Source organism: Zingiber officinale, chromosome 6A (genome assembly GCF_018446385.1).
Source record: "Zingiber officinale cultivar Zhangliang chromosome 6A, Zo_v1.1, whole genome shotgun sequence".
In the NCBI taxonomy this organism is placed as follows: Eukaryota; Viridiplantae; Streptophyta; class Magnoliopsida; order Zingiberales; family Zingiberaceae; genus Zingiber; species Zingiber officinale.
In genome coordinates, this window is record NC_055997.1 from 132,257,367 (window position 1) to 132,273,309 (window position 15,943).

General features: G+C 40.4%; 1 protein-coding gene across 1 annotated transcript; it reads left to right on the plus strand.

The window, feature by feature from the left end:
* Positions 1-3,845: 3,845 nt before the first annotated feature.
* On the plus strand, positions 3,846-4,853 carry LOC121998171 (extensin-2-like). Its single transcript, XM_042552948.1, has one exon. The coding sequence runs from the start codon at positions 4,077-4,079 to the stop codon at positions 4,596-4,598; it is 522 nt and encodes a 173-aa protein (XP_042408882.1). The 5' UTR covers positions 3,846-4,076; the 3' UTR covers positions 4,599-4,853.
* Positions 4,854-15,943: the final 11,090 nt, after the last annotated feature.

The window sequence follows — 15,943 nt, forward strand, 5'->3', positions numbered from 1 at the left end:
TTTCTAATCTTATTTTTAAAAAATAAATTATTTAATCTACTAATTTATTCAACTTCGAATTAATACTGACTACAAACTTAATTAATCCTACTTCAATTAGATTTTAAAATAAATATTATAACTAAGATTGTTATTAAATTAACTCCATCAATTAATACAAAATTTAAGCTATTTTCATCAAATAAGTATTAAATTATTGAATTAGTAACAAATTATTTTAATACACCTAAATCTAAAATTAATTATCTTTTAGATTAGTTGTTTAATAAATGAATAATTATACCAAGTATATATAGATAATTATGTAGGAAAATATTGCTAAATCCCCTAAAACACTTAGGTACCCAAACCCTAGTGTTGACTTCAGAGGGAGTGTTGACTTCAGGGGGAGTGTTGACATCAGGGGAGGTAGTCTTGAGAATTATGTAAAAATATTTGGAAAATCTATAAATACAAAAATATTTTGAATAACCTTCTCACACTTTATTTGAAAATTTTTTTGAATTTCTTTTTCCATTTTGAAAACTATTTTGCAAATTTATGTTATACAAAAAAACACTCTATGCTTTTCAAAAACTGTTACATATTTTGAAAAATTATTTTATTACTTAGTAAACATTTTAAAAACTTAAGTTGACAAGGTCTTCTTAAAAGGTATTGATGCACAATGATTTTAAAAAAAAAAAGAAAAAAAAATGTTTTGAAAACTCGCCTTCAATTTGGACCAACCCCCTAGACACATAGGAAGTTTTCCTTGTGGTTAACAAGAAGTCCTAAGAATGTGTCAGGTTAAGGGGGAGCCCTGATTGAGAGACTAAAAGTAATCTTTAAAATAAATTACTATTGAAAATTTTTAAAACTAAGTTTGAAAAATTATTTTCATAATCTTTTACAAAATTACTCTTTGCTTTACAAATTTTTGTGAAAACACTTTGAAAAATATTTTAAAAATACACTATCAAAAAGTAACTTAAACTTTCAAATGTCACTTTTTATCACTTAGAAAACTCACTTTCAAAAAGTTTTTCACACATTGTTGGTGCAAAACCTAATAGAAACTAACCCTTAAGTTCTTATCCTTTTGATGTGTGTCAAAGGGGGAGAGCGATATCTTAAGTTAGAAAATCTTAAGTTAAGTTAGCATAACTTAAGAAAATTGTCAAATATCAAAAAGGAGGAGATTGTTGGTGCAATTAACCTCTAAGATTTCGATGTTTGACAATATGACCAAGGGTTGACCCAAACAGGACTTGATATTTGAGAGAAAGAAGTCTAGTCAGGACTAGATTACTGGCAAAGGTAAGTCCTAACCAAAGGTTAGGCAAAGTGGAAGTCTCGGTGAGTGAAGTTAGGTGGTGGAAGTCCCAGTGAGTGAAGTCGGGCCCTAGTGAGTGAAGCTAGGTGGTGGAAGTCTCGGTGAGTGAAGTCGGGCCCTAGTGAGTGAAGCTAGGTGGTGGAAGTCCCAGTGAGTGAAGCTGGACCCTAGTGAGTGAAGCTAGGTGGTGGAAGTTTTGGTGAGTGAAGCCAGACCCTAGTAAGTGAAGCTAGGTGGAGGAAGTCCTAGCGAGTGAAGTCAGGCAATGGAAGTCCTAGTGAGTGAAGCTAGGCAATCCTAGGAGGTAACCCTAGGTTATACTTGAATTCTGTTAATACTGTGCTAACTCAGTGTTGGAGGGAAGCTCAGCTAGGTCGACGAGCTGACCGAATAGCTGGTACGAAGCCCAGACGGGTCGAAGGGCTGACCGGACGTCTGGCAGACAAGTAAAGGTAAGTCACTGGAGGGGAGTGACTATGAGGACGCGTTCCCAGGAAGGGAACTTAGGCGTCAATCCGACTTAGAACCATTTCGGAACTCTAAGTCGAGATTTTGACTAGATTCCGGTCTCGGAGAGATGGAATCTAACTAATACTATAATTGTTTAACTTAAACTGTGCTAACACCTTGTTTTGCAGGATATATACATCATATGTTTGCCTCCGGACTAACGTTTTCTTGCAGGAAGGAAGCTGCTGGAAAACTAGGGTCCGGGTGCCCGGGAGGTGAAATTCTATTCCAGCATCGCCTCGCCAAGTGGAGCTCCCTGGTTGGCTCGGCTACGTCATAATCAGGGCGCCCTGGAGGTTCCAGGCGCCCCGAACCTCCTATATAAGGAGGGTCAAGGCTGAAGCTCCAACAACAACTCAGAGTTTACTCTTTTGTGCTTCTGTGACGCTGCGAAAAGATCTCCGACAAAGTTTTCTCTTTCCTGTCTTATTTTCATAATTGTCGGTTTTTCTTTTACTACATAATTCCTGTACTTAGTGTGTAATAAGTTTTCAAATTATTAGTGATTGCCCATCGAAAGCACCCATGTGTACGAGCCTTGGAGTAGGAGTCGTCAAAGGCTCCGAACCAAGTAAATTCTTGTGTTCTCTTTGACTTGTTTATCCGTTGTGCTTACTCTACAAATTTTTTATTCGATATTCACCCCGCGCCCCCTCTATCGAACGCTACGATCCAACAGTTCTCCCTTGAGCGTCGGATTTTTGACTGCTCCCTGTGTCGAGGGCTACGGTGGATCAGATCCTTTCTCTTAGTCGGAGAATGTTTCGCCCAACCGAGACATGCTTCGTCCGACCGAGCGATGCCCTTTACACGTTGACCACCTTAACTTTAACCTCCTTTGACCTCCACCGTGGAAGCAGGGGTGGGGCCTCTCCTAATCACCGCATCACTTATCTATAACTCAAAGTCGAAGAATCATCTGTGACCTCATTTACTCATAATATTTAACATTCTTACATTTGATACTTCCATTTCAATCTAAATAACTATCAACTATCAACCTACTAAAATAACGTTCATAAATTTTCAATTCTCCTTCAATTAATAAATAACTTGTTTCTTGTTAACATGATTTTAAAAAAAATAAAGCGGAAAAAAGAGTTGAGTAATTTGAATTAGTCGAACAAATTTCATTTTTTAGAATTTTAAAATAAGATGAAAATTTAATCCAATCAATGGAGTGGGAGCTTGTGGGGTTCCTTAACCCATTGACCTTAGTTTGTTGGTTCCAGACATTGTAGTAGAGAGGCAACGAGGGATCAAAATGTGGTGGTGATGTAGCAAAACAACCGGATCGACCAGAGTCGCTCTGGGTGGTGCACGAGCGGTGTCCTTGGGACCTACCGTTGGCCGACAAGAGTTGGATCCAAGCGTGGACAGCTGGGAAGCAACTTCGTGATTCTAGATTCCTAATCCATCGCGTCGTCTTCTCTCTTTTCCTCCGCTACTTGTAAATATCTGTCGAGGTCGTCTGTGCCCTATGTTATGTCATCAATAACCACCAGCTCCTGTTCTCCATGGAAACAAGCTGCTATGCTTTCCTCGATCCCTCTCATGTCAAAGTACACCTCATTTTTCCTTGCTCATTTCAGATTTTTTTCAAATATTATTACGATTCATCAATGTTTATCCCTTAAATCATTACTTCTTCATTAGAAAGGGGAGTAATTCAATTTATATAAAAATCTAACATTTTTTTTAAAATATGAGGGGGCGGTCGCACCCCCTCGTCTTTAAGTGTCTACGCCTCAAAGACATTAATTAAAGGGTACTGATGCTTCTAGAAGTGTCTTCGTAATCTCAAACTTTTTAATGCAAAATTGTACACCAAGGAAAAAGAAGATATCACTTCGAAATTTGTTTCTAAATGGTCCTTGGAATTTGAAATTATTAAAGTATACTCCAATAGTTTTATTGGAAGTGCGATTATTTAATTTAAATAAGTAAATAAAAATTCCATCCACGGTTACTTTGACCTGAAGTGATTTTGGAATCCGGAGTATTAGGGTGAGCAAATCATCTGTTATCAGGTGGGCAACGTGATTTTGGAATCGCCTTCGGATTTTGGCATTGATCCATTCCATTGCTTAGCGAATTTTGTGATGGACTTTAGTCATAAAGGACGTGTAAACTGTAAAGTAAGCTGCAGACCGATGGGTAAAGGGCAGAAATGTCATTTGAGATCAAGAGCTCCAGCACTTATACCACATGATCACTTCTGATTTCAGCCCCCTCTCTGTCTGTCTTCGTCATGGCGAGAAGCTTCTCCCCGGCGATTCCTCCGCCTCCTCTCCTCCTCCGTCTTCTCTCCCTTCTATTCGTCTCGTCGGCCGTCTCTTCACCGGTTGCCTCCGCGTTGAGGGCGGTGGCCATGGACGGTGGCACTCCCTGCACAATGTGCGCCTCCTGCGACAACCCCTGCCAGCCTATCTACTACCCTCCCCCTCCTCCCCAGTATCCAGCCACCCCCCAGTGCCCCCCGCCTCCATCTGCGCCTGGATCGACCTTCTACTACAACTCTCCCCCTCCTCCATCCATCGGCGGCGGAGGCGGAGATGGAGGCTACTCCTACCCTCCGCCGACGGGCGGGATCTACTACAAGGCGCCGCCTCCTCCGAATCCCTTCATGCCCTACTTTCCCTTCTACTACTCCAGCCCTCCTCCGCCCTCACATTACGATTTCTCCTCCGCCGCCGCCGCCGCCGCCGCCGGTCCCAAATCCCTCGTCCTCTTCTTTTCCGCTTTCCTCTTCCGCTTTCTCTTCCGGATCTGATAGGAATCGCTCATTCCGCTTTTCCCAAAATGCCCCGCTCGACCTCCCTTCCTTCAACAGAAGCAACAGATCTGACGACTGAAGGCTGAAGCAGAGGGCGAAGCAAGCAGCAACGATTTCTTCATCTCTGTCTAGTAATTATTAATCCTCAACTCCAAAGTATGTATTCGATTCTATTTAAAATTTGCATAAATCAATCAAATTATTGATGTTTGGCATGCTATAAGAAAGCTGTAATCAATCGAATCTTTATGATTTTGAAAGCGAAGGGCATTGTTTAGATTCTTTAGAATGAAGATTAGATGGGAATATGTTAACAGTGATGGAGGTCGGTGTGATCACATGCAAGTTTGGTGGTACCCATACTCTTCTCTCTCGGTGTTCTCAATTATTGCTGCAGATAGTCTATAAGTTGCGATGACCACATAGTCTACATGGTGATGGCTAGTGCATCTAATTAGGTGAGGACCTCTTCATACCACTGTTGTTTTTTTCCTGAGTCCACATGTCTGATCAAGTTGTGATTTCCATGAGCTGTGTCTTAATTTTGTATGACATATTAAACCTACGTTTCATTTCTCCCAAAATGCCACTGGGTGGAGTTATAAGCTTTTGGGGCATTTTTTATGTCAAGTGCTTCAGCCACTAGGCGAATGAGGCCAATGGAGTTTGCATGATTGAGAGTGGCACTGCCGCACTGGGACATGACCAATATTCCACTTCTATTCTCTTTAACTTTTTCCTATATGTTTATCAGGAAATTTTGTTCGCCAAATCTGACCAACTAAAAATAAATTGTAATGCATATATCCCTCTTCCAAAGAGATCAAGATTAACTCACATATATGGTTGCTTGTCTTGAAAATATAAGACTTGATAACAAAAAATTATTTATTTATTTTGTTTGTAGCGACAGAAGGTTAAATTTAATGAGAATCAATCGTGTCGTAGAATAAGAAACGGTAATTTACCAAAGGACATATGTAGAGATTTAAATTTATCAAAAAACGTACGTTACTTTGATATTTATCAAAGAATGTATTTTTTTAAGTGCATTTCTTATTTTACCCTCCTGGCAATTTAACTTTTTCTAGCGTTTTCTTTTCTTCATTATATTTCCCTCTTCTCTTTTTTTTTTACCGGCAGAACATATGAATAACATTAGTCAAATTTTTAATAACATTTTAATACATTTAAAGAAGCAAAAAATAAACAATGAATACCATATTTGAACTCCTTACAATTTTAGAAATCCACTGGAACTAAAATGAGTATAATCGGAGCTCTCTAGGTCGATCAGTGGGTTTTGGTCAAAATTCACTGATGGACCTAGAGAGCTCCGATTGCACTCATTTCAGTTTCTATGGATTCCTAAAATTGCAAGGAGTTCAAATATGATGTCCATTATTTATTTTGACTTTTCATATATGTTAATATGCAAAATCAAAGAATCAACAAAAAAATCTACGTTAGGCTTGATATGGAATTATATCAGCCCAACGAAGAGTATACATATTTTAGTTCTTATGAGATCTACTTTCACACACCTTAGTTTCTCACAAAACTCATAGATTGCAGAAGAACTCCCCTTGTTCACAACCATAAGTAATGGCTAAAAAAAAGTCGGACGATGCATCTCCTTAAGTATATACACATTCAACCACCTACTGCAAAGGGCTATGAATGTATCATAAGGCTGGTGAATAAGTGGACAAAAGGATTCGTCTTTGGAGCATGTTATAAATTTCAGATCAACTCGCTTCGACTGATAGGATCTCAAGTTCAGCCCACCAAAGGGAAGAAAGTCTTGGAGAAGCTACTTCAAGTGAAATTGAAATCACCTCCCGTAATATGGAAGTGACTTCCTTCATACTTGGCCTCTTGCTTGGATCAGGATTGATGCAATGTTGGATTACCTTACAAAGGATATCTAGGTCCCCGTCTTTGTACAATTTCAAAGTGGATTGAATCAAAGAACTAGCAATGGCATTGCCACTAAGGTACTCTGCAACCTATTATTATAGAAAAGTTGACACCATAGATAACAGTGCATATCTAACCATCCAAAATGATGAGATTTCACTAAAACTTTTGAAAAGGCTAAAGAAATTATGAGAAAAAAATATCAAAAAGAAGAACAAAGATACAAGATACTAACGTGTTGTCTCAACTCACCACATTAAGAAGTTTGGTATGTTCTTCAGAATATGGAACCTTTCCAGAAATTATTTCCAATACCAGTAGTTCACGATGCACCTGATATGATTTCATATCAAGCCCATGTTGGACCTGTTATGGAATACGTTGGGCCTGTTATGATTCCATATCAGGTCCAACGTGAGCTTTTTTGTCGATTCTTTGATTTTGCATGTTAACATCTATGAAAAGTCAAAATAAATAATGTGTACTATATTTGAACTCCTTACCATTTTAGAAATCCATAGAAACTGAAATAGATGCAATCGGAGCTCCCTAAGTCCATCAATGAGTTTCGGTCAAAATCCACTGATGGATCTTGAGAGCTCCGATTGCACCCATTTCAGTTTCTATATATTTCTAAAATTACAAGAAGTTCAAATATGGTGTCCATTATTTATTTTGGTACTTCATATTAACATGCAAAATCAAATAATCGACTAAAAAGCCCACATTGGGCCTGATATGGAATCATATCAGGGCCAACGTGGCCTGATATCATTCTATATCAGGCCCAACGTGGGCCTGATATGGAGTCCATATCAGATCCAACGTGAGTTTTTTTGTCGATTATTTGATTTTGCATGTTAACATTTATGAAAAGTCAAAATAAATAATGGACATCATATTTGAACTCCTTATAATTTTAGAAATCCATAAAAACTGAAATTGATGCAATCGGAGCTCTCTAGGTCCATCAGTGGGTTTTGACCGAAACTCACTGATCGACCTAGAGAGCTCCGATTATACTCATTTTAGTTCCAATGGATTTCTAAAATTGCAAGGAGTTCAAATATGATATTCATTGTTTATTTTTACTTCTTTAAATGTATTAAAATGTTATTAAAAAATTGACTAAGGTTATTCATATGTGCTGCCGATATAAAAAAGAGAAGAGAGAGAAATATAGTAAAAATAAAGAAAAACGGTAGAAAAAGTCAAATTGTTAGGAGGGTAAAATAGGAAATGCACTTTAAAAAGTGCATTTTTTGATAAATACCAAAGTAACGTACGTCTTTTGATAAATTTAAATCTCTACATGTACCCTTTGGTAAATTGCCGAATAAGAAATGATGTCTATCTTTACTTTAAATTGTTGTTTGGATGATTCGATCAAAATTAACAAACTATAACTTTCTCCTCTTTTACATATTGATATAGATCGATTATTAGTTAGGATTTGATCCTTAGGCCTCACGCTACCATATGCTAGTCAATTGTTCATCCTGAAGTGTTTCATTTTACTTGCTACATGAATATTGCAGATGTGGTTTTGTTTAGAAATCTAATTTATAAGAAAATTACGATCAAATTTTTATAAAATAAATTATATCATTGAATAATATTGTTTAATTATTTGACAGTATAAAATTTATATAATTTATATGTATTCATGTATTATATTAAAAGTGGGTATGAATAAAAGATAATTCTTCATCTGTCTTATAAATTTTATTTCCTATTTTAATATATTAGTTAGAATTTTAAAATGTTTCAAAAACATTCATTTAGTTCATTTATCATTAGCCACTGGGCCATAATTTCACAGCTAGTTGGGCTGCTTGGCAATTGGGCTAACATGATTTAAGTAGCTTAGGTGCACAGTGACTGACTGTTAACTTTTAAATAATTCACCAAATTCATATAGGAAAAAAAAAATTGGTTCGATCTCATTCTTATACAAATTCACAGTGACTGACTGTTAACTTTTTCTTTTTTTTTTTAATTGGTTCGATCTCATTCTTACCTGTAATTCATACACAGTCTTAGTTACTCATCATCAACTGCAAGAGACATAGTTTTTGCCCGACATCAAAATGGTCAAGTTACAGGCCGCAATGAGTCAGTGCATCTTCTCAATCTCGTCTATTTCTTCTGTCACTGAATTTCTTTGCATTAATGAAACCATCAACACAAGGTTCCCCTGCTCTCTCTGTTTCTTCTCATTGGGTATAAAAATATCTCATTTGGTATCTACCTTTTTCATACAAAGAGCCGTTGAATCTCTCTCCTGATTTATCTTCTTTCAAGTGCCGCTAAGATGATGGCTTCACCCTGCTCTCTCTGTTTCCCATTTTTTAAAGAACTCTACCAGGCCTGTCATGTTCTTCACTCGCTCAAGTCTTAAATGATGGGCTTGGTTTGTTGGTTCAACCACCCCCTGCAACAGGTATCCAAAACAAAGGATCTAAAGGAGGGAATTAAATATCGGTTGTTACTAAGGAGGTGTTTGGTTGATGGATTTGGAAATGAGTGAGTGGAATGATAGTAAAAGATAGTGTTTGGATTGTGAGTTTGAGAATGATTACTAGATTTATGGGAATCAATCAAATCCATATAACTTGATGGATTTCATTTCCATTCTTATTCCTATTCCATCCTACTATCAAACTCATACTCATAGTCATTCTCATCATTTAACTAAACGCTCTCTAAATCATTGGCGACTTCTCACCATAACAATGTTTAGTAATACACTAACATGTGTGTATCTCATCACTCTTTGTAGTCCAACTCTTTGATTGAACGATGTTGGTTTCCGTTGTTGGTTGAGTCGATCAATCTAGTAAACAGAACCCTCGTCCCTTTCAATCGAGTAGGAAAGCCACCAACCTTGAGAAACATGCATTCATATGACAAGTCAATTAAATTGATGACTCATTTCTCCATGTTCCATCAAATACAGCTCAAGAACACCCATCACAATTTTGTTTAATTAGTCTAGTTTGTCCTTTGGAATCCATATTAATTATTGTGTGGAGACTAGTCCAACAAATCATGTCTTTTTTTTTAATTACAAATTGGTAGGGTTTTGGTAAGAACTAGTCTCACTATTCAACTTCTCCTCCCCACCTCCACCTTCCCTAGTTGATTAAACACTTCCTAAATATTTGGAGATTATTAAATAATTTATTTTTACAATATTTTGAGAATATGTCATTTTTGAATAATTTAAGCATATATTGACAAAGTTTGTGAGATGACAGTGATGGATCTACCTAACCTATATAATTAATGATTAATTGAACTAAAAAATCAATTATAGGTTTGGATGTCATTGTTTTTTTTTTTTTTGTTTGTTATTTTATCTTTTCTTTTTAGTTGTCATTGTTTACTTTTATTTTTTTTATTTTTTTTATATAACCACTTTTTAGTTGTCATTGTTTACTTTGATGTATGTGCCAAGTCAGCTTCATGTACTCTATCCTTGACACTTTGGTGGACATGAAAGGTTCAAATGTTGCCTAACCCTTTCAATAATTCCAATTTGACCTATTTCTTCGTCTTTTTATATATATTTTTTTAAAAAGTGGTTTTCTTTCTCAATATGACTTATAATTTTAAATCAAGTGAATTTCCATTGTCATTATATTCCGGAGTAAACTGACCATTTGTTTCATTAAAATGGTGATATAATTCATATAGTTATTATAAAACTATATTAAATCATATATCCTTTAGCTTTTTCTAAACAAATGATAATTTTCTTTGCAAATTGGTCAATTTATATAATTCGTTTACCATATCGATGTATTCTATTCATATAATTTAAATTTTATTATATAGGACATCCGATTTGTCGGGAATAGTCGGAATACCATCGCATTGAAAAAAAAAATTATTGGTTTAAAAGACGAAACCAAAAGAGGAGGTAAACATGAGGATTCTTTTAGATATATAGAAAATTTTTTAATAAATCTTGGACCGATCATTACTATGAGGATTCTTTTATATAGAAATAATTTTAATAAATCTTCCATCGTTTTATGGAGCAGGCATACTGTCAAATCACGATAATTTTTTTTTTTGTTTGCTCTTTCTAGTACATCTTTGGCTTATTATTTTGAGCGATCTCTTTCTCTCTTCTTCTTTTTTTTACGCTAAAGGTTGAGAGACATTATCCCTCCTCTTTGAGCAACAAATGGTATCAGAGTCATGATCCAGACCGATTGCTATATGGGGTAACCTTGAATGAAGTTGAGAGGAGGTCTAAAGTAAGTCAAGAATAATTAGTATAGGATTGATGCACGTGAGAGGGAGTAAATCATGTGATTTAAAAAATATTTCTTTTTCGGTTTTATAAAAGTACACAATGGAAAAGATAAATAAAAAGAAAGAAGAAAATATGAACACAAGCGATTAATTGATTCGGAACCTTCGACGACTTCTACTTCAAGACTCATGACTATGGGCAAACCACTGAAAACCTCTTTCGGAACTGCTGGAAAAGAGAATCAATTATAAGAATGAAGTGTAACAAGCCTACATTTTCTTATGAAATAATTAAATTAGTTGAAAAATAATGTTACCCAACACGAAGACGGAAATTTGAATGTGCTCACGTATGATGTTGGTTCGTATACAGTAGTCGAGGGTAGTGGAGTTGTAGTACATCAGTATTGCGAAAACGGCGTAGCAAGATGATCGTTGACTCTTGAGAATGAGTTCTGTTTCAAATGTTGGTCAAACATCCCATTTAAAGAGTGTTGAATGTGCCTCCAACCTCATCCGAGGTGCCTTCAACCTAAAGTTTATCTCAAAAATTTCGACTTTGATCAGCTCCGACACCTTCGACTTTTATCCATGCGGAGGCGCCTCCATGCTAAGCTTCAGGGTGCCTCTGTGCCAAGCTTCACGGCACCTCCACCACAAAGGAGGTGCCTCCACACCTTTTTGCGCAGAGACTTCAGCTGAAGTAGTCAAGGCACCTCCAAAGCATACGAGGCATCTTGGATCACTGTTCATTTGAAACTAAAATTTACACTTAGCTCCTGCAAGTTCATGTTAGTCCAATAATAAAAAGTAACATGTAAAACTGAGTTAGCACAATACAAAGATAACATTATTAATTAGATTATGTCTTACTAAGATCATGATCTAGTCACGGTCTCAGTTTAGATTTCCAATATAGACTTAGATTGAACCAGCGCCTATAGTCCTATTTAGACTTGTCCTCACCAGATCACTCTTCTCCAATGACTTATCTCACTTACCATTTGCAGTCACTGGATCCACTAGGTCTTCCTGCCGGAATTGCACATCCAGACTTTAACCAATCATCTAGAATCGAACATCCTTATTGGACTTCAGTCAACAGTCAGGCTCCGTAAACCCAGCTAGACTTCTTGTCAGAATCGCACATCTGGACTTCAACCTAGTGTTAGATCCACTAGACTCGTCAATTCCTATACACTCGATAAAGAGATTATATTACACAATATATAACTTTAATCTATTTGTCATTCATCAAAACCTAAGTTTGACCATTGATGCTAACTGCATCAACAGTTAGATGTTTGCGGGAGGCCTGAAGCAGGTCAAGAGTGACCAGATGCGAATGTTTGTGAGAAGTCTGGAGCATGTCAAGAGTGACTAGATACTTATAAAGAGGTTCGAAGTAGGTCATGAGTAACCAGATACTTATAGGGAGACCCGAAGCAGGTAAAAAGTGACCAGATACAGATGCTTGCAAGAAGACCCGAAGCAAGTCAAGAGTAACTGAATGCTTGTGGAAAAGCCCGAAGCAGGTCAAGAGTAACTTGATACTTGTGGGGAAGGCCTGAAACAAGTCAAGAGTAATCAAATACTTACGAAGAGGCTCAAAGTAGATTAAGAATGGCCAAATACTTACAAGAGGTCGAGAGTAGATCAACAATGATCGGATATTTATGGGGAGGTCCGAACTATGAGAATAATAATGGTTATTCGTTTGAGGGAATGATGGTTAGAAATACAATCAAAATCTCATATTGAAAAAATATGAAAAAAATTTATGAATTTAAAAGAATAAAGATATCGGTATTAGACTTTTAGATAGAATCAAAAATAAAATCAAAAAAACTTGGAGCTAAAATGAATAGAATATTTTATTTTAGGTAGTGATCCTGTCCGAGCGCTGAGTCGACGGACGCTGGGGACGTGGCACGCTCCGCTGTCTCCGACTGGTGGTGTAGTTCTCCGACGATCCTGCAAAGAAGCCGAGCCGGGAGGGGTTTCCCGGCGACGGCCCTCCGACGCTCAAGTCAGGCAACGAACGAGGCAGAGTAACGTGGCTACAGTGAATAGTTGCGCATACCTTCGTCGACGTCTAGGGTCTTTATATAGGACCCCGGGGAAGCGCGGGCACGTTTCCCGATGCGTGCACGCTTCCCCAAACATACCTTAACAAGTCTGTATCAGAAAAGTGCCTCTGGCGCCATTCCGCAATCGTCCGAGCATATCCCGGATTTGACGGTGGAAGCTTCCACCGTACGATTCTGTGTACGGCTCAGCCGCCAACTCTGCTGCTTGTCAGCGGCAGGTGTCTCGAGGATGATGCTATCCCGTCTCCTTTGTCCTCTTGCGCGTCTTGTCTGTTCCAGGGCCGAGCGGATAAGCCGCTCGGCAAGCATATTACTCCTGCATTGGTCATATGCTCGGCTGAGACGGCTCCTGCCTGTGTTGCCTTGCGCGCCAGCCGAACGGTGAGCCCTCTCGACCATTGAAACCTCTTTATCTTGAGCATCGGAAACCCGACCCCTAGTCAGGTTGTCCTCCATTCGGTTCGGAGCATTCCCGGCTGGTCGGACTGCAGGGACCTGTTAGTAGGCTTGCTCCATCCGGTCGGCCGATCTCCGGGCTGACTATCTTGCCCTTTGACCTCCACGTGCCGTTGACCCTGCTGACGAGGATCCCCGTCCTTATCACCGGATCACATGCCTCCCCTTCAAGTCTAGTCGAAGGAGGCATCAAGTCCGACTGACTGGACTATGAATTTGGTCGAGTGACATTCGCTTCGCCATTCCTGAAAATGTATTTCCGATCGGCTCTAGGAGGTCTCCTAGGTCGATCGGCGAGTTGATGGCTATACCTTGGTAGTTTTGATCTCCCTCTATTGCTTGTTGCGCTGCTGTTCCGTGGGCGGTCGGCGTGTCGGGTCTCCCCGGAATTCGTGCCAATCCCCATTAAGCTGCCCATGCGCGGGTAATGTCGCTCATTAAATGCTATCCAATCGTTGATCGCCACTTGGCATATCCGCCGTCATCGTACGGCGGGGGCGTAAACTTCGATGGGACATACGTTGGTTCAAATCCGACGGTCCGATGTCCTCGCTTCTTTCGATGACCTGGATCGGACGGCTGTTGTGAACTGAGACCGGGGTTTAAGAAGCGCCGACACTGAACCTCCTTCTATCACCCTTGCCTTTGCGTTTTTGGCGACTTCTTCCGTGACCATCCTCCCAGTGTCCGCTTGCCTTGGTGCTCCAACAAACTCTCAGCCTTCTCCCTCGCACTTTGCTCCTAGTAAGCCCCTTCCTATCTCTGCTTTCTTCCGCTTTCTTCTTTTTTTTTTGGTGGTCTTTGCACTCGTTCACTGTAGTTTCAGTGTTCACCTTCAACCCTTTCATTTTTCTTTCCTCGGCTCTTCCTTCCCTGCTATTGTCCCGGCGATGGCTAGCACTTCGCAGCCTCCCGGTCCTTCCCCTGGCCTATGGTATATGACCATGGTCAGCCGCTTCGACGAAACTGACGCCGGACGTTTCCTTAATGAATTTGAATTGCCTTCTGACCATAGACTAGTTTTAGTCACCTCTTCCGATCGACCATCTAACCCGCCAAACGGCACTGTCTGCTTCTTCCGCGACCAATTTGTGGTCGGTCTGCGCTTCCCTCTACACTCCTTTATCCGGGAAGTTTGTAATTATTTCCGCATCCCGCTCGGCCAACTTGTCCCTAACTCTTTTAGGCTGCTGTGCGGCATAGTAATCCTCTTCAAGCTGCACGGTATTCCCTTAACCCCCAGAATTTTCCATTACTTTTACTACCCAAAACAGTCCGAGTGGGGTACTTTCCTTTTTCAGTCGCGGATCGGCCTGACCTCGAACAAGCACTGGAAGGAAAATTATTTTTACCTTCGTTTTCCCGAGCTGCCTTCCTTTCGTACCAAGTGGCAAACCACCGTGCCGGACCCACCTAACCTCGGCAAGTACAAGAACCAGCCGGAGTATCTTCATGCTGCTAATCTACTGGCCGGCCAGAGGTTCAATATCGACAAACTACTTCACGAGGGGGTGTTATATGTATTTGGCTTGAGCCCGATCCGCACAAAGCTTCCAAGCAGCTTGGGTAAGCACTTTCCTTGTCCTTTTTCCTTTTGGTCTAACTGATTTATTCTTCTGTTATGCATCTGACATCATGTGGCGCGCCAAGGTTGTCGAACGGCAGAAGTTGAAGGCCGCCGAGATTGAGGCAGTGGCATCCAAGGAGCTGGTCGATCGAGGCATCGCGTCGGTCGGCTCGCATGAGGGTGAAAGTAAAGGGACTCCAACTGAGGCCCAAGAGTCTGCCACTCAGGGCACCGCCACTGGAGCGACCGGGGATGCTACCTCTTCGGCCAGGCAGCAGCCTCCCTCAGAGGACGCGGAACGATCGGCGGGCGATTCCCCGCTGATAACTCGCAAACATCGTCGGACCACCATTGGGCTCGTCGAGCCGATGATCGGGCCAGTCGACGCTCCCCCAGAGGCGATCGACCCGCTACCTGCCGCACGTAAGACCGTTTCTTCTGATCGGACCCCCTCCCAGCTCGGCCAGCCAGCAGCCTCGACTGGAGCACCACCCGTTAGTTCTGTACCCCGGGTCCGCCTCCGGCTGAAGCGTTCGGACATTACTTCTGTCCCAATCGGCGAGTCTTCCAGCCGAGCCGTTTCTACCCAATCAGATCAGAGCGGTCGCCGAATGATCAAGTTCGTCCTCCGTCTCCCCACCGAGGAATTTCTTTTGGCGGCTGACCAGCCTGCCGCTCCCGAGCACCAAGTTACTATTCGGGGGCCGCTCGCTCAGACGTGGGAAGATGCGAGGGCTCGAGTGGCCCTGATGACTCCCGGTCAGCTGGCGGACAGCCATATGCAGCAAGTTACCGGGGTATGTTTCCTAATTCGCTATTATGATGACTTCACCAGGTTCGTAACATTATCCCACTCGATCGCAGCAATGGGTGGAGAACATAGCGGTCAGCAATCGTCTGGCCGAACTGGAGGAGGATTTGAAGAAGCTCCAAATTTCTGGAGGGGTGGCGACTGAGGGGCCCTCGTACGCCACGCTCAAGTCCGAGCTGGCCAAAATGGAAAAACTGCTAGCAGCCGAGCAGCGCAAATCTTCCGGCCTGGA

Bases quoted from the DNA above. Each gene is read 5' to 3' on its own strand.
- LOC121998171 (XM_042552948.1), top strand. From the start codon at position 4,077: ATGGCGAGAAGCTTCTCCCCGGCGATTCCTCCGCCTCCTCTCCTCCTC.